We start from the raw sequence: 22,820 nt of genomic DNA, 5'->3' as shown, positions 1-22,820 counted from the left end.
TGACGGCGGTAGCGCAGAGGGCCGGGGTCCGGGCCGGGCCCCGGGGCGGCGGGCAGGTGGGGCGGGCGGGGCCGGGCCGGGCCGGGCCGGGCCGGGGGGCGGTGGCAGCTCGTCGGAGCCCCGCGGGCTGCGGGGCGGGCGGCCGCGAGTATTATGGGATGCCTGGCTGGACGGTGGCTCCTGGCGACTATTATGGGATGCCTGCCTGGGCGGGGGGGGGGGGGGGAGTGACTATTATGGGATGTGCGCCCGGGGTGTGACTATTATGGGATGTTGTGGGGGGGGGTTACTACACTGTGCCCCCCCCCCCCCCCCCGCAGGAGGGACGTGCTTATTATGGGATGGCAGGCCGGGGGGCGCCCTTGCCCCGGCGCGGGGTCCCGGGCGGGGGGGGAGTATTATGGGATGCCGGAGCGAAGGGGTGCGAGCCTGGGGAGTATTATGGGATGTTTCTCTGAGGGGGGGGGGAAAGCATATTATGGGATGTTCCCGGCGGGAGGGGTTATTATTATGGGATGCCGGGCCGGGCAGTGAGTGGGAAGTTCTGAGGGGAGGGCGAGTATTATGGGATGTCTCGGAGTGGGGGGGTGGTTGCCGAGGAGACGGAGGCGGAGCCTGTTGCCAGGGTCCCGGGGCATATTATGGGATGGAAGCGGGAGCGGGGCGGGGCCTGGCCGGGTTTTTTCCCCTTTAAGAGGCGGTGCCGGGGCCGGAGCCATTTTCCCTTCAGCAGCAGCAGCAGTCGGTGGCGGCGGTGAGAGAGGAACCGGGGTCTGGAGCCGGGTGAGGAGCCGGGAGGGGACGAGGGCGGGCAGGGCCTTCCGTCGCCTCTTGGGGCGTCCCTACGGCCGGGCGCCCCTCTCCGCCGGGCGCCCCATCGGCCCCCGGCAGCCGCTCCCCTTCCCTCTGGGGCTGCGCCGTCCCTCTGCCCCGGGCGGCACCAGGACGTTTCCCCCGCCTTCCCCCTCACCCGCCCCGGAGAGCGGCCGCCCTGCCGGTCCCCGCAGCCCCGGCCTGCGCCTACCGCCCGGCCCCCGCCCCGGCGGCCGTCCCTGGGGAGAGGCGGCCCCTCGCCGCATGCGAGCCGGACTGCCCCGGCTCCGCCCCGCGCCCCCGCCCGGGAGAGCGTGCCCCGCCGAGACGCTCCCCCCCCAACCCCCCTCCCCCTCTTCTCCTCACACCCCCCGCCCCCCTCCCGCCGCCCCCGCCCTTCGGCGCGCAGCCCCGCTCCGGGCGGGGGCGCGGGTGCGGCGGGCAGCGGAGCGGGGCTGTCGGCGCCGCCGAGCCTGCTCTGCCTTTTGTGTGGGGCCGGCGGCGGAGCCGGAGGAGGGCGACGCTGGCCTGCTTCTCCGGCAGCGGCGGTGTCAGCCCGGGGGCCGGCCCGCCAAGTTTGGGCGGGCGAGTTCGGGGACTGCCGGTGCCGCCGCTGTCCGCCGTACCGGGCACCGTACCGCGGCTCGCTGACAGCGTCCCGGCTGGTCCACGGTCTCTTCTGGAAGCCCTGCTGCCTTGCCTCCTTCTCCCAGCCCGAGGTAGAAATAGCCGAGGGCACCTGGCTGCAGAGGACGGGAGAATTTTCCTATAGGACAGCTGTTTTGGCTTCCTCGCCAGGGATGAGTTGCTGACTCAGTTTAATATCTAGTGTCTTCAGAGCCTGCTTCATCACAACTCTTAAGCTGATACTTGCTGCCAGTTTTTCTATTATCCGTAGGCTCCAAATCCAGTAAAGTTGCTGTCTAAGCTTTCTCTCAGATCCTCTTGGTAGCACTATTGCTTGGGAAGACGGAGTGCAGGTCTGCTATAACTTTCTCTTTTTTCTTTCCAATGAAGTAAGTACTGGCTTGGCTGGCAAGAAGACCGACACCTTGTGTAAGCCCAGGCCTCCCCCAGTTTGGAGGACATGGCATCGGGCATTGGATCTCCGTCACCGTGCTCAGGGGGTAGCGATGATGATGAGATGGAGATCCTGTTGAACAATGCTATCCCCCAGCATCCAGGTACGGAAAGCCCGCAGGGCATGTGTGTGAAATGGGCGTAATGCTGGTCTCAAGCTGAATATGTGAAATACATGCTGTGCTCGGGAACTACTTTTTTTTTTTTACTACGAGTCATGCGTATGTTTTTGATTTTGATACCTGAGTCCTAGGATTACTTCAAAGCGTGAGGCTCATGGCTTTGTGTCAGGTGAAGCTGACTTTCTTCCAAGCCATTGCAGGTTGTTGGGAACTGTACTTTGAGGAGGTGTAAGGCATGGAGGCAGAGCATCCGATTCTGACAGGGTACCAAAATGCCTGCGAGTTTCGTATTTTGTGAATGGGGAGGAGGAAGGGGGGTAGTGTGTGAAAAGGCAGGGTACCTGGCTTTCTTTCATCTGGGAACTCAGACCAGTTGACGTCCGCAGCAAACTGCCCTGGGCTGTTGTGTGACCCACTTTCCTTAATCACCACACCCAATTAGAGGTTTCTTTTGGTTCTCGCTCTGTGCTGCTTGCTCACCTTTGCTTTCCTTGTAGTCTTTGTACCTTACCTTTTCCCTTGTGTTTGCATCCTCATCATCGATGCGACTTGAGTTAGAGTGCTGGGTGCTCTTCTATTTTGGGTTTTTTGTTGCGGCTGCTGTTGTTGATGACTTGCTCTGTGGACCTACATCTGGATTCTCTGCTTCCTTGTGAAAAGGAATAATGCATATCCTGATGTGCTGGACTGTAAGACAAGTCTGAGTTTTCTTACTAACTCATGCTGTAGTCTTGTAGTGTCATATAGGAGGAATGTTGCAACTAGAAAGGGAAAATGGTCCTGTGGGCTTTCTGGTTGGTTTTTTTTTTTGGTGTTTTTTCTTAAGCCTTGACTCTGGGGTTTTCTGGCACCTCTGAAATCTTAGGCAGAAGGGAACTGTCAGTAAGCCTCGTAAGGAAAATCTTGGTGAAGGAAAAGCTGTTAAAATCCCTGCAAACTGTAGAGATTTAGGTAATATGTTGGAAAGGATGGGACACTAGAGGCTCTAAATGAGAACTTGGGGGATAAGAAGAGGTGGGTTTCCCTGGAGGACCTGGTATTGCAGGATTGTGGGAGCAAAGATACATCCATCGATTGGGAATATGGCAGTGGCCAACCACGGGACCCCAGGTTCTGAGAGATCAACCTCTGCTGTTTCACCCCTGGCTGCCGTAGCTCCTCTGACCTGTGGCTTCCTCCATCCTGCCCAGCTCCTGTGGTCAGGAGGCCATTTTCCCTTGGAGGGAGAAGGAGTGACTCCGGCTGTGTGCGGTGGGCGGGGCAGCGGGGGAGGGCGGGTGGCCAGGCTGCTCCCGCAGCTTGCCACAAAGGGAAGGGCTGCCTGGCCACCCCTACTGCTTGGGCGGGGGGCAGGCAGGGAAGCAGGGACACAGATGGGAGCCTGTGATGGTGGGGAGCTGGCATTCATTCCTCTGCCTGGGCATAGAGCTTGCTAGCTGTTGGCTCAGAGGGGAAGGGGTTGGCGGGAGGTTGTGTCAAATGGAGTTGCTGAGTAACAACTTTCCTATGGAGGAGGACAAGTGGTGGCTTACTGGCCTGTATTTTGTATGTGGCTGTATGATGCTCCGTACTGCTGAAGAGACTGGATAGTTGTGGGTTTCTGTCCTGGAGAGCCATGGACCCTAGTCAGTATCCTAGTCATGTTCTCCAATATATTCACTGTTTTGTCTCCTTGAGATGTGGCCATTTATTCTGTGTGCTTTCCACTTCTCATTTGGTTATGGCAGATCTCTGGTCCCCAAGATCTGAGTGCAACTCTGCTTGGAGGAGGAATACTGTGGAAATAGGTGGTGTTGGGGGAAGGGTGAAAACCATAAGCAGTGGTGACTTATGATATGATTACCTAGTATCTGTTGTGAACAGTAACAGAGTAAGCAGTTATAAACACTTCTATGTTTGTAAGTATGTAGCAAGAAATAGACAAGTTGAGTGATCTCTGTGAGAAGTGGGCTACCGCTGTAGTGTGCAGATGGGGTTTGAATGAGACATGTCACCTGTTCCCCCTCCAGAGCCTGAAGAAGAGCCAGAGGAAGAGCTTCTGTCAGAGGCTGACACACCCAAAATCAAGAAGAAGAAGAAGCCCAAGAAACTAAAGGAACCCAAAGTGCCCAAGCTCAGCAAGCGTCAGAAGAAGGAGGTAAGGAAAAGGATGCCTAAAGTCACACTCTAGAACATGGGTACATGGGGTGAGGGTGCCTACTGTTGTTGTTGGCCTATGGCAGCAATCCTTTGTATGAACCCTCTAGAGCTTGGGGAGAGTGTGGTGTTCAGTGCTTATCCAAGGGTATTTTCTCACAGCTGCCTGATCTTCTCTCTCCCTCCCTCCCCAGCTTGGGGACAGTTCTGGTGAGGGGAATGAGTTTGTGGAAGAAGAGGAGGAGGTTCTGCGCTCTGACAGTGAGGGCAGCGACTACACTCCTGGGAAGAAGAAAAAGAAGAAATTAGGGCCCAAGAAGGAAAAGAAAAACAAAGCCAAGCGCAAGGAGGAGGAGGAAGAAGAGGAAGAAGATGATGACTCAAAGGTGAGAGGCTACCCTGCTGACTGACTGCTTGCTTGCTCCTCGTTCCCATGTATCAGATTTTGGGGATCATTGTGCTCTCCATTTGTGATGGCACATGGACTTGGGCCTGTTCGGTCTCCTCTTCCTTCACTAGAACTGTTTCACTTGACCATTTTTCCACCTTGCACTCCTTCCCCTCTTCGGCCTTAAACACGCCTAGAATGTGTATTGAATCCAAAGACTTTTCCCATCTCCACTGATGTTCTATTGAGGCTGTGTCCTATGGCAGTGATAAGTGGACAAGGGGAGAAAATATTCCCCAGTACTGACCTATTGGGTCATCTGTAGGTGTGTGGAAGTTCTACTCTTTCCCAGGGCAGAAACAGAGCTTTTTCTTAGAGTTGCTGCAATTTTCTTTGCATAGGAGCCGAAGTCATCTGCTCAGCTCCTGGAAGATTGGGGCATGGAGGATATTGATCATATCTTCACAGAGGAGGATTACCGCACTCTCACCAACTACAAAGCATTCAGCCAGTTTGTCAGGTGAACTGCAAGCTTGCACTTGAAAGGACTCTGGAGAACAAAAAAAAAAGAGATGGGACAAGGACTAGGTTCTTTGGTTTTGGAACCTCAAGGCACATTAGAGGCACTAGTGTCCTACTAGAGCAAAAAATGAAGCAACAGTAAAATAATTGATCCGCATCTTCTTTTGTTTTCAGTGATCGAGATGATGAAAATCCTCACTCCCAGTCCTCTTTCTTCCCTAGTATACTAAATTCCATTTCACTTTCCAAGCCTCTGAGCATTTGCATCCTCCACACAGAGTGAAGGATGGGAGTGGAAAGATTCATTGGCTGTTGAGATCAAAGATTAGAAAGGAATGTGGCTTGAGATAGAGGTGCTGATGGGGGTGGCAGGCGGGGAGGAATAATGATCTAGATTTCAGGGTGGTTTGGTAACTCTTTCTTCCTTAACTGTACGCAGGCCACTTATTGCAGCCAAGAACCCTAAAATAGCAGTGTCGAAGATGATGATGGTGCTGGGAGCCAAATGGAGGGAGTTTAGCACAAACAACCCCTTCAAGGGAAGTTCAGGTGCATCTGTGGCAGCTGCTGCAGCTGCAGCTGTTGCAGTAGTGGAGAGTATGGTGACAAATGTGGATGCTGTCCTGCCACAGCCCCCTGTAGATGTGCCACTCAGGAAAGCCAAGACAAAGGAGGGCAAAGGTGAGAAGAAGAATCTGGCAGGATGGTAGAGGGTTAGTGGTGTCAAAGCGATAGTCCTTCTGACCTGTAGGCTCCTCTGTTCCCAGGACCCAATGCCCGGCGGAAGCCAAAGGCCAGTCCTCGTATTCCTGATATCAAGAAACCTAAAACAAAGAAGGTGGCGCCTTTGAAAATCAAACTGGGAGGATTTGGTTCCAAGCGTAAAAGATCATCAGTAAGTGATGCGCATTCCTTGACCTTCTGAGGAGGAGGTGATGATGTGCTAGAAATGCTGGGATGCATGTCTGATTGCTGCCCCCCGCATGCGTGCCTGACTAGCATAGCTTTTTTTCTTACCTACCTCAGAGTGAAGATGATGATCTGGATGTCGAGTCAGACTTCGATGATGCTAGCATCAACAGCTACTCTGTTTCAGACGGATCTACAAGCCGTAGTAGCCGCAGTCGCAAAAAACTCAAAGCTGGGAAAAAGAAAAAGAAAGGTATTGATGCTTGCTGTCAGTTGGAGACAGAAGCACAGCTAAGTGTGTAGAAAGACTAGAGAAACGTTTGTGCAGAATTTGGATATTTAACAGCATACTCAAGGGAGGAGAATTTTTTGTGAAGGAAGAACCTGTTATTATTTTTAATAAGGAAAAGATTTTTCAGGAGTTCTTTCTCACCTTGATAAGGGAATAATTGAGTTTTCCTGGCCTCAACTACACGTTTAATTTCATGGGTGGAAGGAGGCGCAAAGGGGTCTTGTTTTACTCCTGTTCCAACTCTTGCTCCCTGCCATGTTTACTCACATAGATACAGCAAGAGTTCTGGATCTTTATATTACTATGTAGGCTGTTGGGAGAGTACCCTCCCTTGCTGTAGGAAGCCTGTACCTGTGGCTTGTACTGCTGTAACTCCTCACCATCCTCTGCAGGTGAGGAGGACTCCACAGTGGCTGTGGATGGCTATGAGACTGATCACCAGGACTACTGTGAGGTGTGCCAGCAGGGAGGAGAAATTATACTGTGTGATACCTGCCCTCGTGCCTACCACATGGTTTGCCTGGACCCAGACATGGAGAAAGCTCCAGAGGGCAAATGGAGCTGCCCACACTGTGTGAGTACTGGATTCCCCCAAACTGTGCAAGAGCCCATGGAGGGGGGATGTCAAGTGACTTGGGGCTGCTCTTCTGCGGTAATAAAATAATCATAAATGTGTGACTTTGGTTTTCTGATTTCCCTCTCCTATAGGAAAAGGAGGGCATTCAGTGGGAAGCAAAGGAGGATAACTCTGAAGGTGAGGAAATCCTGGAGGATGTTGTGGGGGATGCTGAGGAAGAGGATGACCACCACATGGAGTTCTGCAGAGTCTGCAAGGATGGAGGAGAGCTGCTGTGCTGTGATGCCTGTCCTTCATCGTATCACATCCACTGTCTGAATCCCCCATTGCCAGAGATTCCCAACGGAGAGTGGCTGTGTCCTCGCTGCACTGTGAGTTTCTACTAGTACCATTCTCCTATTGCTACAATAGAGGATCAATCTAATTTGTTTGGATCATCATATTTTCCCAGAAATGCTTAGTCCTCCAAAGACTCTTATGTCCTCTCACGCTTTTGTAATAAAACATCAAGGACTGGCTTTCTGTGGCTGGATTGCGCCCTGTTGATGGGCTGCTTTCTCCAGACAGCAGGAAGGACAGGGTTATAGCCATTGAGACTTGTGAAGTTTGCCCATGTGCCGAGTAGTTGGGCAGTTTTGGGTCCAGGATACCAAGGCTCAATTCTCTTGGATTCTGTATGTATGTAGAAGCAGGAGAATGAGTACAAGCAAGCCCAGTACTTCAAAAAAAAAAAACCAATATTTTAAGCTGGTGCTGAGCCAAACAGATTTTTTGCCCTGCAAGCTTGGTAATGCTAAGCCCTTTCTTAGTAGATGGTTGGGAGAAATGTCACGCTTGTGCAGGAAGTTCTTGAAGTATTATAAATGGTGTTAGGCGCTTTCATTAGGCGGTAAGGACTTCTAAGATGATGAACAAAAAAGCTGCTTCAGGATGTATCCCTATGCTGGGCTGACAGTTGTACAGCAAAATATTTTTCTGTACACACTTTTGTTGGAGTTGCGGTTGGATAGACTACTGGGCTTATCAAGCCTAGCAATTCCTGTATTTCAAGTAGAATTTCTGAATTGGTGTGGCCCCGGGGAGACAACTAAATTGAGATACTGAATTCAGTTTGTGGTTTGCCAGTCCTAGAAAAAAAAAAAAAGACAGGCTGGAGAAACCTCAAAAGAAATGCTGGAGATCAGATGATGAAAACTTCGAAGTTCAAAAAGCAAATTCCGTCTCTGTAGTAAAGCTATAACTAAGGAAGAGGACTGTCACTCTGTACGTTTCTACTCCTCAGTGCTTGTGTGTTAGAGTACATACCCTCTGATGTAACAAGCTCTGTTTAACTTTTCAGTGCCCAGCTTTGAAAGGAAAGGTGCAGAAGATCTTGATCTGGAAATGGGGTCAGCCCCCAGTTGGCCCCCCACCACCACGTCCACCTGATGCAGACCCTAATGCTCCTCCCCCTAAGCCTCTGGAGGGTCGGCCTGAAAGGCAGTTCTTTGTCAAATGGCAGGGCATGTCCTACTGGCACTGCTCTTGGGTGTCAGAGTTGCAGGTGAGTGGGGGATTCTAACCATGTCATGTCATGGATAGTTGGGGGGGAGGTAGTTTTGATCACTAGCAGGGAAAATGCCTACTAACTGCTTCTGTCCCAATCCAGCTGGAGCTGCACTGCCAGGTCATGTTTCGTAACTATCAACGCAAAAATGATATGGATGAGCCACCCTCAGGGGACTTTGGAGGGGAAGAGGAGAAAAGCCGAAAAAGGAAAAATAAGGACCCCAAATATGCTGAGATGGAGGAGCGCTTCTATCGATATGGGATCAAGCCTGAGTGGATGATGATCCACAGGATCCTTAATCATAGGTAGGGGAAGTAGCAAAGAGGATTTTCAACCTTAAAGGTCTTAAGCAGGGCTAAGGGAGAGTGGATGGCTAAACTGCAGTGTGAGTGGGGGAAATGGTGGGAGTTCTGTTGTTGGTGTCAAACACTTTTCTGTTGTTTCATTAAGGGATCCTTTCCTTCTCTTCCACTTGAGTGGATTGGGTGAATACTGTCATTTCATTGTGCTTAAGACTTACTGGTTTCTTCCACAGTGTGGATAAGAAGGGTAATGTCCACTATTTGATTAAATGGAGAGACCTACCCTATGACCAGGCATCCTGGGAAAGCGAAGATGTGGATATCCAAGATTATGACCTCTACAAGCAAGCCTACTGGAATCACAGGTAAGAGAAGTATCTAGAGGTTGTATTCTTTTTCCTTTCCTTTGAGAAAATACTGGAGTGTGTCAATCCCTAGCGCTGGTTCCATTAATATATGGAGATTGCCAAGGAGCATCTTCTTGTTACTGACTCCTTATTCCTTTGGGCAGGGACCTTGTGCCTCTCCACCAGTTCATGATGGTTCCAGCCCTGTTCTCTTGAGCCTATTTGAGCTGGGTGATCACCCTTCTATTCTTTGCAATAGTTTTCCCTCTATCTGTTACAAAAGCTGTTAAACTTGCATGTTCTTGGGACTGTCTCTGCACAGGGAGCTGATGAGAGGTGAAGAGGGCAGGCCTGGTAAGAAGTTAAAGAAAGTGAAGATGCGGAAACTGGAAAGGCCCCCTGAGACTCCCACGGTGGATGTAAGTTACTGTTTATTGCTTAGGGGCCATCTGATGTAGCTGCTTATTTTGGGGAGGGAGGCAGGTAAATAGGAAACAGAGGAATGAAGAGCACATGGTTTAGAGTTCCTTCCTGGCCCAAAGAATGAATGGGTTATAGAGCATTCAGACAAAGGTGCACCTTCATTGGGTGAGACACTGGCTGGCTTTTGATGAAAGGCTTTTGCAAAAAAAAAAAAAAGGCTTTTTGGTTGATACCTTTGGTGATGTGGGAATTTTGTCTGGTGCTAGTCTAGTCATCATCTGTGAAGTCTTATCTGCACTAAGGAATATATGAGTGACCGGGAAAGGAGTCTTGGTAACTGTCTAGATAAGGTAAAGGATCTCAACTCTTCCTTCTTTCCACTGTAGCCAACAGTGAAGTATGACCGGCAACCAGAGTACCTTGATGTAACAGGGGGTACCTTGCATCCCTACCAACTGGAAGGACTGAACTGGCTGCGATTCTCTTGGGCCCAAGGCACAGATACAATCTTGGCTGATGAAATGGGGCTGGGAAAGACTGTGCAGACAGCTGTGTTCCTATATTCCTTATACAAAGAGGTGAGAGCTGGGAGATCACTACCCAGGGAGATTCTGCCTGTGTTAGTGGTTGCATTCATCTAATGCTCTTACCGACTCTATTCATAGGGCCACTCAAAGGGTCCCTTCTTGGTGAGTGCCCCACTGTCCACAATCATCAACTGGGAACGAGAATTTGAGATGTGGGCCCCAGATATGTATGTAGTGACCTATGTTGGGGACAAAGACAGCCGGGCCATCATCCGTGAGAATGAGTTCACTTTTGAGGATAATGCCATACGTGGAGGCAAAAAAGCATCCAGAATGAAGGTACGGAACTCTGCTGTAATGCAAGCCTGAACGGAAAGAGGAGATACACTAGACTGGCTTTCAGCAGCTGAGATTCAGATACTGTGATGTCCCTGGGAACTGATTATACTTGTGGTTTCTAAGGGGAAATAACTGCAAATTGATGACTAGTGGGCGTTTAGACTCCTGCTCTAGACTGTTTAAACACTCCCACTAGTCTGAACTAATTCAGTACTGGAAAAAGAGTTGACAAAGGTAATACTGACCATAGGCAAGTCCCTTTGTCTCTTCTACTTAATCTGTGAAGTTGTGCATCATGTCTACGAATCTAAGTCAATGTCAGAATTGCCATTGTATGAAAAAGGCTGACATACAAAGAAAAGTATGAACTTTTTAATTTGAGGAACTGGCTGACAGTGAGGCCATGCCTAGACATCTGAGAAATTGCATTCTGTGCCCAGACAGGAAGAGTCTGGTCTAGGCGGCTAGTTTTTGTAGAACCTTAATCTTCCTAGTAAAAGCAACATGGGAGCTAAAGCTTTTACAGTGGCAGAGATAGATAGGAATCCTTTGCTTCCCTTGCAATTGAACTGTATTAAGCACTAACAGTAATTTAAAGTTCCATGATAAACTACTTCTCTTCTTAAGTCTTAGCTTTTTGATGAGCCACTCCTCTCCAAATCTCATTTCCCTAACATACCTCTTTTTGCTGTGTATTTGTTAAACTTCCCTGTTGCAGTATTCGGCAGCTGTCCAGAAGCAGCAGGTACTGAGGCGGTGGGGGAGACTTACACGTGTTGAGACAGTAATGGGGGATTGAAAGGCTAGAATGGTTTGGGTAGCATTTTGAATCTTGTGACAGGAAACTGTGGGTGTGAAAAGTTTTTGATGTGCTGTTTGACCAGGCTCATCAGAATAACTTGATGGAGAAACACTGCAACTACTTTGTCCTGGGGCATTCCCCTATCCCGTTACCATGTTCGTCCTTTTCCTTTGCAGAAGGAGGCTGCTGTGAAGTTCCATGTGCTTCTCACCTCATATGAACTGATCACAATTGATATGGCCATACTAGGCTCTATTGACTGGGCCTGTCTGATTGTGGATGAAGCTCACAGACTGAAGAACAATCAGTCGAAGGTACAGAGAAGCAGAGGTGGTTTATAGGCATGGCGTATATTGCAGGGGGATATGGGCAGAGTGTTCAGAAGATTAGATAGCTGCTCCTAAGAACATAAGAACTCTATCGTTTGATAGTAAATTTGATGTGTTGTTTAATTTGATGTGTTATTTTAAAAAAAACACAACAGCTTTCATTTGGAGTTCAATTATCTTTGGCAACAACTTCACTTTTGTGCATATCGCTGGTTAAAACAGCTTTCTTTCTGGGCGAACAGGCAATTGGTATACACTGGTAAACAGAAAAACCTGTGTGTCATTGTTGCTATCAAATGCGAACTGTCCTCTCTGAAAGCAGATCATATATCCGCACCACTTCTATTCTGGAAAGGTTTATCATACTGAGCATAAAACAAGCTGCGTGAGCACAATTATTCGGCTTCCAGAGTAGGCTTGCTCTCTGCATTTGTCTAGTTTTGTAGCAGAACTAGTTGGATGTTACAGAAATGGGAGAGGTGGGCAGAGATGCTCAAAAATGCCTGTGTAGATGCTGAAAGCCATATAGCTGCTTTTATATGAGGCTGCACCTTAACTAAGCTTGTTTGAATTCAGTAGACTTGACTGTACTTTCTTTAATCCAGCCCCTCCCTAAGCCCTTGTGCCTTAATTCTCTGGTATTGATTTGTCTGTCTTCAGCTGGGTTCTACTCCTCAGTATGCTAAAAACAATTGTTATTGCAAATCTGGTCTTATAGGTTCTTGGAGACTGTGTAAGACAGAATTGCCTCTTCATTTCTCTTCTCTTTTTTTTTTTTAAATGGCTTTAGCTTTTTGGATCTTGGCATGAGGCATCTTTCCGAGACATCACAGCTGTGCTTGCAGTCACTTCCAGATCTTTTTTTATTGTAGGCATTAAGACTGGATGCCATTCTATGCTTAGCATTGAAATTATTGGAAGTAGTAATGAATGCTTGCTATTAATATTCATTAATTGAAAGAGGATGTAAAGGCTCAAGGTTACACTATGACCAATAATTACAATTGGTTATCCAGCAAGACCATTAAATCTGCCTTTTCCTAGAGCAGTTTCCTGCCCCATAAGGACAGCTTCAGGTGTTTGGCTGCAAGACAGGTCAGATGCTTCTTGACAGATTGTGGTTATCTACCAAAGTCTTGCAGATATAGTCAGTAACTCTCATTTTGGAATTAAATGTGGATGGGTTTTTTTGACTATAACTACGTAGAAAGATAAATCCCTGTGGAGGCCGCTATAAGGATCCTCCTGGTGTGATAACCAAAGCATAAGTGGCTGTGGGTTTCTCTTTGTGTGTGTGTTTTGTTTTTTTTTTTTTTTTTTGTTTGCCATCTAGTACAAGCTGCTTTCATTAAGTTTGACCTTGTATCATGCTAAGTGTAAAATAAGCAAAGAAATGGCCAAGCTCATAAATAAATTACTGCTTTATTGGCAGTTTGTGCTGGTGAACATGGTACGCTTATGCTTTTCAGTTCAGTACTTTAACTGCTCGCTACCTCTGTCTGGAATTACTTCATTGTTGTGAAAACCAGCACAAATTACCTTAAAGACGCATTGGCAAACCCTTACTCTTTTTCTCCTCTGCTTGTTCAGAGCTCTGGAACATTGCCAAGATTGACATGAATAGGAAGAGTGACTTCGCTATTTCCAGAATTCTCAAGGCAGAGTAGTTGTAAGGGCGTGGAACACTAATTTAGCACGAAAAAGTACATAGTATAGCAGTCTGGAAATGATTGGTGGTCTGAAAGAGCTTGTAACTTAAAAGAGCAAAGGAAACCTACCAGCACCTGATGGCTCGTACGATTTGCTGCAGTCGTGTTTTAGCTATGCAGAACAATGATGTAATGAGATCAGTCTAGTGACCCTGAGTGGAATGTGAACTACTTGGAGCTCTTGTCCAAACAGCTGATGTGATCTAAATTGCACGCTAGCTTGGTGTCAACTCTTTTTCTAGGAGAAATTATTTTTTTAGGCCTGTGACTTAATAAGCCTTTTATATGTTTATGTGTTTTAGTTTGGTTTGTTCGGGTGTTTTTCCTCACCATTTCTTCCCTGCTCTCTGCTTCCCAGTTCTTCCGCGTGCTGAACGGTTACTCCCTCCAGCACAAGCTGCTGCTTACAGGAACTCCCCTGCAGAACAACCTGGAAGAACTGTTCCACCTGCTGAACTTCCTGACGCCAGAGAGATTCCAGTATGTGTTGCAGTGCAAGTCAGCCTGCCTGCCTTGTCAATCTTTTTTTTTTTTTTTTTCCCCTCTTTGTGGCTTTTGCTGAGTGTCTGTTTCTCTGCAGTAACTTGGAGGGCTTCCTAGAAGAGTTTGCAGATATTGCCAAGGAAGATCAGATCAAGAAGCTGCATGACATGCTGGGCCCACACATGCTGAGGCGTCTCAAAGCTGATGTTTTCAAGAACATGCCATCTAAGACTGAACTCATTGTCAGAGTGGAGTTGAGCCCCATGCAGAAGTAAGTGTGAGGATGAAGAGAGCACCTGCTGTTGAACTACTGTTGCTCTGTTCTGGTCTTCCAAAGAGTATGCTGAAATGGCCTCATCCTTGCTTTAGGGCTTTCCACACAGTGGATAGGAGGAAGATTTACTGCTGCCACTGTAGCAGAGGGAGGACTAATCCTGTGCCCTGATGTAAGGGATAAAGAGATAGTGAATGCCACTGGCAAAGCCTAGGTAGCTGGCTGGTAATGCCAGGAGCTCTGCAGAGTTTAGCAAGAGAGTACATTAATCGTTCTCATGATGGGTGTCTGAGTTGTTTGGTTTTCTTTCTTTTCAGGAAATACTATAAATACATTTTGACAAGAAACTTTGAGGCACTAAATGCACGGGGTGGTGGTAACCAAGTCTCCTTGCTCAATGTTGTTATGGATCTGAAGAAGTGCTGTAACCACCCCTACCTCTTTCCTGTGGCTGCTATGGTATGTCCAGTCACTTATTTTGTATAAGCAAATTCCCTGATGGCTGTTATCAGGGAGCTAGTTAGCTATCTAGTGGGGCACCTAGGGGTTCCCCTTTCTTTCTTTCTGCTTTTTTCTGTTTTTTGCATCCTGTCTTTATGTAGACCCAACACGCTGGAAGGCCTTTTCTTTTCCAGTATCTTTGTATGGCAGGTAGGGAGTTATGACTCATGCAAGGTGGTGAAGACAGTGAGAGTAGGGGCTAAGTCAATAAGAAAGAGGAGGGCATCTTAGGAGTCAAATTGCAAGAGAATAGGCACAGGGTAGCACTGATGTTTCATATAACTAGTGCTACACGTTGTGGTTGTGCCAAGCTAAATGATCGGACGTGAGTCAGCATCTGATGAAGACAGCTAGGGACTAAAGACCAAGTACATCCCTTCAAGCTGTTTTCGTCCTCTACTCCACCCCTTACTCCCTTTCTTTTATCTTCTCAGGAAGCTCCAAAAATGCCAAATGGCATGTACGATGGTAGTGCTCTTATTCGAGCCTCTGGAAAGCTGCTGCTGCTCCAGAAGATGTTAAAGAACCTTAAGGAAGGAGGTCACAGGGTGCTCATATTCTCTCAGGTATATGGGGAAAAACCTTAAGGCTGGGAGGTTTTTGTTTGGTTTTTTTTTTTCTGAAAAAGGAGCCTGTTGATCTGGTATCCCCTTGTCCCTCACTCTTTGATGTTTTTCTGATATGCAGATGACTAAAATGTTGGACCTTCTAGAAGACTTTTTGGAACACGAAGGGTACAAATATGAGCGGATTGATGGAGGAATCACAGGGAACATGCGTCAGGAGGCTATTGACCGCTTCAATGGTATGGAGTCTCCTACTTTCTTTGCAAAATGAAAACTGCTGTCTTGTACTTGCTTAGTGGTCAGCATGGGGTTGTTGTGGCCCAAGTCTTCTATGGCTCTCCTGGAATCTTAAATTAGTGGTGTTCCTCCCTCAGGTGATGTGAGTCAGATACAAGTCTTTGAGTAATGTACTCTCCCTTGATTACTTTTGTTCTCTCCTTTTATCTAAGCTCCTGGTGCTCAGCAGTTCTGCTTTCTGCTTTCAACTCGAGCTGGGGGTCTTGGTATCAACTTGGCCACAGCAGATACTGTGATTATCTACGATTCAGACTGGAACCCCCACAATGATATCCAGGTGAGTCGGAATGAGATCTCTCACTATGGAGTAATCCTGAGGAAAGAGGGGAAACTAAATGATCAGGAGGAGTGAAGGAATGTTTGACTTTCCCTCTAGAAATACGCAAAATTAGAGCAGTGAGGATGGGTAGAGATGGGAAGTGAAATAGTGGAGGGTTCTTCTAGGGCCCAGCCTTCACTAATATTAAGAGCCAATATGAAGGCAACTGTGAAACTTGTGGAGGTAGGCGGGGTGTATCAGCCTACTACTTGTGTAGCTCTAGACTGTTCTGAGCACATCTCTTTTCTAGGCCTTCAGTCGTGCACACAGAATTGGACAGAACAAGAAAGTGATGATATACCGCTTTGTGACAAGGGCCTCAGTGGAGGAGCGTATCACTCAGGTGGCCAAGAAGAAAATGATGCTAACTCATCTGGTAGTGAGACCAGGGTTGGGCTCCAAGACAGGCTCCATGTCCAAACAGGAACTTGATGACATTCTCAAATTTGGCACTGAAGAGCTCTTCAAGGATGAGGCTACTGAGGGGGGTGAGTGCCTGGGAGTAGAACTGAAGGAGGTGGGGAGGTCTGGCTCCTTAATTAGAGAGTGACTGTAGGCACAGTGCTCATTATAGCTCTACAGGAAAGTCTAGGGTGACATTCCCTTTCCTAGTCCCTTGAGATCCACACAGCAACTGTGCCCGTGCTCTTCCCTCAGGGGATAACAAAGAAGGTGAGGACAGCAGTGTCATCCACTATGATGACAAAGCAATTGAGCGCCTGTTGGATCGGAACCAGGATGAAACAGAAGATACAGAACTTCAGGGCATGAATGAGTATCTCAGCTCCTTCAAGGTGGCCCAGTATGTGGTTCGTGAAGAGGAGATGGGGGTGAGTATGAGGTGGATGTCAGCTAGTATCTTCTGCTGAACGATGTAGGATCGACTGAATTGAGCTCTGATGCTTTTAAGGGCAAGCAGGCACTTATCTGCTCAGACAGGTTGGGATTTGGAGTGTAGGGCTCTAAACTTGTTACCTCTTTGTGGCAGGAGGAAGAGGAGGTTGAACGTGAGATCATTAAGCAGGAGGAGTCAGTGGATCCCGATTACTGGGAGAAACTGCTGCGTCACCATTATGAACAGCAACAGGAGGATCTGGCCAGGAATCTTGGCAAGGGCAAACGTATTCGCAAGCAAGTTAACTACAATGATGGCTCGCAGGAGGATAGAGGTACAAATCCACAGGAATCTGAGGGAGAAATGGGTGTAAGTATATGTTGCTGGGAAGTAACGGAGTAGCGTCTCAGGCTCACGTGCTGTTTTTCTTTCAGACTGGCAGGATGACCAGTCAGATAATCAGTCAGACTATTCTGTTGCTTCCGAAGAAGGAGACGAAGACTTTGATGAGAGGTCTGAAGGTAAGTTATGGTGAAGCCAGAGTTCCTGGGTCACTTTTTCTGAGCGTGGGAACAGCTGGGACTCTATTTGGGTGACTTCTACACTTTGTGGTGCTGTTCTGCAAGGGAAATATTCACACAACAATATGCTGTGCATTGTCTCTTCTCCTTAGCTGCATTTCTCTCTTCAGCAGCTCGTCGGCCTAGCCGCAAAGGCCTGAGAAATGATAAGGATAAGCCTCTGCCTCCCTTACTTGCCCGTGTGGGAGGGAACATTGAGGTAAGTAGTTAACAGGGTAGGTGTTTGCATCCTAGCTGCTTCTGTATGGCTCTTGCCATATCTTGTCGGTCTCTTCCTCCATTCTAGGTATTGGGTTTCAATGCCCGGCAGCGGAAAGCCTTTCTCAATGCGATCATGCGCTACGGAATGCCACCTCAGGATGCCTTCACCACTCAGTGGCTTGTTCGGGACCTCCGTGGCAAGTCAGAGAAAGAGTTCAAGTGAGTCTGCATTAGGCAGGAGTGGAAGACTGGCAACGTCTTTTCGCTCTGGGGAAGAACGGGAATTGGGCCTTTTCTGGCCTTTCCTTAGAGACTACATTTTCTTAATGTATTAGTTGATTCTTTGTAGGGGAAATAAAGTATAAGCTGGGAGAGGCTTATTTCTAGTTCTCTTCCTTGGACTTGACTCATCAGTTGCCAAAAGCGAAGGCTTTTAGAGGAGTAGCGTGGCCAGGCAAGCACGTAATGAATACTGAGTCCTTTCTGGCCTTATGGTTGTTTCTGGCTCAATAGTGAGTCAGCTGTGTGTCCTTCATGTATGCACTAATTCTTTCAGGAAGTCCTCCCTTGAGGGAGTCTGGAACCCGAAAACTTGTGTTACTATGGGTTAGGAGTCTCAGGGTGATTTTTCCCTTATGTGTTGGAAGGGGTCTGATCGTGCATGTCTCCAGCTAACCCAGTTTATAGTCTAATTGCTTTTCTCTTAACTGCTCCAGGGCCTATGTCTCGCTGTTCATGCGCCATTTATGTGAACCTGGAGCTGATGGTGCAGAGACCTTTGCAGATGGGGTCCCACGGGAGGGTCTTTCTCGACAGCACGTCCTTACTCGCATTGGTGTCATGTCACTTATACGCAAAAAGGTAGGTGCCTAGCAGAGCAATGTAGCCTTTGCTCTCCATACAACTTGTAGTCACTGGGGTCCTGGGCTAGTGATTTACCTCTCTTTTCACACCTATTTTTGTTGTATGTTGAGTGGTCTTCCTCCTCTGGTTGAGGACAAGCTTTGTATGACTCCTCCAATTATATGTCTTTCTCTCCCTCTCATGCAGGTGCAGGAATTCGAGCATGTAAATGGCCGTTGGAGTATGCCAGAACTGGCAGAGATAGAGGAGAACAAGAAACTTTCACAGCCAAGTTCACCTTCTCCCAAAACTCCAACTCCCTCGACACCAGGGGATACGCAGCCAAATACACCTGCCCCTGTCCCTCCACCTGGTGAGAGCTCCCTTCTTGTACAGTCCTGCGTCCTGACCTCATCCTAGCTGTTCCCCTCACCGGAGCTGTGGTGGTGGGGTCTGGGGGTGGACGCAGATCAACTTGCCTCTCGCGTTAGGAGGGCTGCCAAAGACATGTGTAAGCCCTTAAAGGCAAGAGAGGACACTACCGGTGTCTTTCCTCAGATGAGCTGACATCAGTAAGAAAAGCCCAGCGTTTGTAGTGGGCAGGAAAGGGGGTTCATCTTGAGTGATGTTGGTCCCATTGTGATGGGCCTAATCTCTGGAGCAAAGGAGATGTGTGCTTGGTAACAGTGAGGGGAAGATCTTACTGATGGCTTCTCTTCTGTTTTTGTCTGCTGTGCTGCTCTGGGGTGGGGAACACACAGAAGAAGGCGTAAAAGTAGAAGAAGGAGCTGGTGCTAAGGAGCAAGGAGAGTCATCCGAACCAGAGAAAGAGCTCAGTGCCTCTGCTACTGAAACAGAGGTCCCTATGGAGGTGAGTGAGTTGCTTGTTTGCCTCATGAAATTGCAAATGTATTCTGCCCCCTTTTCTGTGTCATTCAGCTGCTGAGATGGAGGCGAGTTCTTGGAATGATACTTAAAGATAATTCTCAGGTCCTTAGAATTGGCCTGACAGTTTTGTGCATCTCTGCTTTCCAGACTGCTATGACTGTCTTTGCTTTCCATGCACTGCTTTACCTTGCTTCTTATTGCTTTCTGTCCTCAGCAGTGTGCCCAGCCTGGGGAGACACCGCCACAGGAAGCAAAATCCCCGGTGAACCCCACAGAAGCAGATGAAAAAAAAGTAGAGGAACCGGAGGTGAAGGAAAGACCAGATGAGCCAATGGAAGTAGAAAGCAAAGGTATCTCTAGGGAGGTTGTTTAATACCTTGAACAGCAATAAGCCCCCCCTCCCCTTCAAATACTGTTTTCCTAGAGCTGCATCTTCCTTTCTTCAGCACTTCATCCTAAAGAAACAGGTGTAAATACAGATAATCAGTGGGGCTATTCCAGGGCTTCGAACAGGGAGTTGGGGATCAGTATTAGGTTTCACAGGCTGAAGAACAAAACCTTGGACTTGCCATGTTCCCCTACGTCTCATGTTCTTCTCTCCTGCAGCTGATGTGGAGAAAGTGGAAGACAGAGCTCCTGTTGAGAATCCCCCTGAACCTCCTATAATCACTCTGGATGAGAAAGGTGAGTCATGATGACTCCATTCTCTTCCTTAACCTCCCTCCTGCAAGGATTCCCTGTGGGTCCAACTTGCTGTGGTGTCTGCCATGTTCTTTCTCATTTCCTGTGTGTACAGATGAGAAAAAGGATGATGATAAGAGAGATGTGGTGATGCTGCAGAATGGAGAGATGCTGAAAGAGTCAGTAGATGAACGGCACAAGAAGGCGGTGAAGCAGCGCTTCATGTTCAACATAGCAGATGGTGGCTTCACTGGTATGAGAAGTCTTTATATGCTTGAACTTGTTTGCGTGCCCCTCTTGCGTTTGTGAAATAACTTGCAACTGTTCTGGTGTCTCTTGCCTTTCCAGAACTACACTCCCTGTGGCAGAATGAAGAGCGGGCTGCAACTGTCACAAAGAAGACCTATGAGATCTGGCATCGGCGTCATGACTACTGGCTCCTTGCTGGGATTATCAAGTATCCTTACCCTGACGGACCAGTTCTCTCCCCTTGTACATGAACTTATCATGGTGAAGGTGACCGTTCTGGGTCTGACTGAAGCACGTTAAGGGAGAGAGTGCTTTATCTTCTTTCACAAGAGCGAAAGTGATGGTGGGAGGAGGAGTTTCCTGCCAGCATAGTTAAGACTTAGCAGGACATAGTTCTCATTCCTTTTCCTTGGCTCCTGTTCCTCCCCTCTCTGCACCCCCCTTCCCCACCCCCTCTTGAGAACAGTATCTTCTGCCTGAGCTGTGTATTCCCTTGTTCTCACTGCCTTTGTTTGCCTGAGCTCATCCCATCTCAGTCATGGCTATGCCCGTTGGCAGGATATTCAGAATGATCCACGTTACGCCATCCTCAATGAACCCTTCAAGGGTGAGATGAACAGGGGTAACTTCCTGGAAATAAAGAATAAGTTCTTGGCAAGGAGGTTTAAGGTAAGGATTTATCTTCAGTGTGGTAAGTGCCTTTCAGACAGATGGAACTCTAGAGAAAAAAGAGTTTGCTGCTCTGAGTTTCTGCTAAGAAAGTGAAGGCTTCCGCCTTGCATTCGGGGGGCGGGGGGGGATTAACAATATATCTCAGAATCATGCAGTATCTCCATGATAGGATCTTCCTTTACGCTAGAAATAGTACTGGGGAGCTTGGTTCAGTGCTCTCTCTCCAAATGTTTATTGAACAACTGGTATGCAGGAGGCTTAAGGCTCAAGTGGCTGTTTCCGTCACAGCTTCTGCTTGGTGTGCTGCAACCCACTCCATGTGCCCAAGCAGAACTTGGAAACGCTGTATGGATTGGTGAAAGGGTTTGCCTTCAGCCTGTGCCTCAACCTATTTGGGAGTGACCGTAGCTTAGATCTGGGAGTGATTTAAGACAACCCAAATAAAGACTATGTAGTTCTGAGTCTTGGGGCAAAATTCAGTGTAGTCTGGCTGATCAGTTCTGCAGTAACAGGATCCAAACTGATTTCTCTAAATGTCCCTGACATGCTCAACAGTCTTTTTTAGACTCTTCCTATAAGTAGCATGGGATACTTCTGACTTGGGTTCAAAGAGAAAGCTCCACCCCCTTTGCTCCATAAAGAATGAAATAGCAGACAACTTGGTCTTTAAAATAAGACTCTCAGGAGGAATGAGAATCCTAGAGGATTTATGGTAGTCTTCTATTAAACTAGATGTAGCCTGGTTTTCTTGTATACCTGGCCTAGCTTAATGGAGCCCTAAAGGCTCTCTTTAGGCTTTACTCAATATAAACAGAGGCTGGTGAAGGAAGGTTCAGCTGCTCAATAGCTGATAGTGGAGAACTGCATCAGCAGAGCCTGGGGCTGCAAACAACCTGATTTTCAGGCAACTGCTGCAACTTCTCATTACTGCTCCTTCTTGCAGCTCCTGGAGCAAGCGCTGGTGATCGAGGAGCAGCTGCGGCGAGCTGCCTACCTGAACATGTCAGAAGACCCATCTCATCCGTCTATGGCTCTGAACACGCGTTTCGCAGAGGTGGAATGCCTGGCTGAGAGCCACCAGCACCTATCCAAGGAATCGATGGCCGGGAACAAACCAGCCAACGCTGTGCTGCACAAAGGTGTTAAACAAGGGCGGGGAATAGGTGTTTAGCATGGCTGTCCCCTCTTCTCTTTTCCCTGTAGGGTGCCCCTTTTTCCCCTCTGAACAGGGGTCCCTTTCTCTTCCAGTTCTGAAGCAGCTGGAGGAGCTTTTGAGTGACATGAAGGCAGATGTGACCCGTTTGCCTGCCACCATCGCCCGTATCCCCCCTGTGGCTGTGCGCCTCCAGATGTCTGAGCGCAACATCCTCAGCCGGCTGGCCAACCGCAGCAGCGAGCCCCCTCCGCCCCCCCCTCCTCAACAAGTACGTACCCTCTCTGGTCAGTACGCGGGGATACCTCGGCAGGGGGAGAGTAGGGGCTCCCTGGGGGAAGCCCGGGGTCTGTGGGCCAACTGTTGAGTCTCAGATCATCTTCTCTTGCCCCCCACAGGTGGCCCAGCAGCAGTGAGCCCCTGGCCCAGTGCCGTTGACCTTTCGGCCAAGCTGAAGTGACCCCCCCCACACCCCTTACCCCACCCCTTCCACACTCTACCCCTCTGCCTGACATTCCTGACCGGGTGCTGTTTCCCTCCGTGGAAGCTGCTGCGCTCCTCTCGGGGAGGAGAAGGATCTCCTTCCCCTGCAGCCAGCCCGTCGGAGCGAGGAGTGTGCTTAGGAGAGAGGGGGATGTATGATGGACTCTGTACATAGTGACTGGAGGCCGCAGCGCCATGTCTGTTACACGGAGAACCTGGCTGCATTGCTCGCTGCCTCCGCCTGGAATTTCAGTTTTGTTTCTTTTTTTGTTGTTTTGTTTTTAATTTTATTTTTGAGTTTGTTTACTGAGACGAGTGTGCAGGTGAGACCAAGCAAAAGCCAGGACAGAGACAAAGCTACCTCCATCAAGATCCTTTTTAATACAAAAAAAAACTGACCGGACTTGTCCACTAATAAGCAGCTTGAAGACAAAAACAAACAAACAAAAATCAAAAAAAAACAGAGCAAAACCTTGGTAAAACTGAAAAATAAAGTTTCCTTGTATTTTAGTTTGTTGCCTCTGTTTGGCAGAAGAGGGGTGGGGGTAAGTATATTGAATTCCCCTGGTGTGTGACCGCTTCCCTCTCCATGTACTTTTGTACATGTACAGTGCCATTTTTCTGTAGA

At 48.4% G+C, this 22,820-nt stretch overlaps 1 protein-coding gene and 1 non-coding gene across 12 annotated transcripts; both read left to right on the top strand.

The window, feature by feature from the left end:
* The first annotated feature begins 633 nt into the window (after positions 1 to 633).
* On the top strand, positions 634 to 22,702 carry CHD4 (chromodomain helicase DNA binding protein 4). Of its 11 annotated transcripts, none has more exons than XM_063352955.1 (40): positions 634 to 783; positions 1,831 to 1,997; positions 4,025 to 4,152; positions 4,346 to 4,537; positions 4,941 to 5,059; positions 5,501 to 5,742; positions 5,829 to 5,956; positions 6,088 to 6,223; positions 6,655 to 6,836; positions 6,971 to 7,210; positions 8,179 to 8,382; positions 8,488 to 8,693; positions 8,924 to 9,055; positions 9,360 to 9,456; positions 9,847 to 10,038; positions 10,126 to 10,326; positions 11,305 to 11,442; positions 13,525 to 13,646; positions 13,747 to 13,920; positions 14,241 to 14,382; positions 14,859 to 14,990; positions 15,112 to 15,229; positions 15,440 to 15,564; positions 15,857 to 16,094; positions 16,264 to 16,436; positions 16,595 to 16,775; positions 16,876 to 16,962; positions 17,136 to 17,221; positions 17,309 to 17,442; positions 17,940 to 18,084; positions 18,274 to 18,439; positions 18,828 to 18,937; positions 19,169 to 19,304; positions 19,561 to 19,638; positions 19,751 to 19,888; positions 19,984 to 20,092; positions 20,421 to 20,553; positions 21,500 to 21,695; positions 21,805 to 21,980; positions 22,108 to 22,702. In XM_063352955.1, exons 2-40 carry the CDS (start codon positions 1,901 to 1,903, stop codon positions 22,123 to 22,125), a joined length of 5,751 nt encoding a protein of 1,916 aa, XP_063209025.1. In that variant the 5' UTR covers positions 634 to 783; positions 1,831 to 1,900; the 3' UTR covers positions 22,126 to 22,702. The 11 variants fall into 11 exon arrangements, with proteins under 11 accessions (XP_063209025.1, XP_063209015.1, XP_063209005.1 ...); XM_063352945.1 differs by having other exon boundaries at positions 17,133 to 17,221; positions 19,172 to 19,304; XM_063352935.1 differs by having other exon boundaries at positions 17,133 to 17,221.
* On the top strand, positions 18,467 to 18,606 carry LOC134510504 (small Cajal body-specific RNA 11). Its single transcript, XR_010069642.1, has one exon. It is a non-coding gene; the product is annotated as a small Cajal body-specific RNA 11 (non-coding RNA).
* Positions 22,703 to 22,820: the final 118 nt, after the last annotated feature.

Source organism: Chroicocephalus ridibundus, chromosome 1 (genome assembly GCF_963924245.1).
Source record: "Chroicocephalus ridibundus chromosome 1, bChrRid1.1, whole genome shotgun sequence".
Classification (NCBI taxonomy): domain Eukaryota; kingdom Metazoa; phylum Chordata; class Aves; order Charadriiformes; family Laridae; genus Chroicocephalus; species Chroicocephalus ridibundus.
This window is presented reverse-complemented; position numbering and strand designations above follow the sequence as displayed.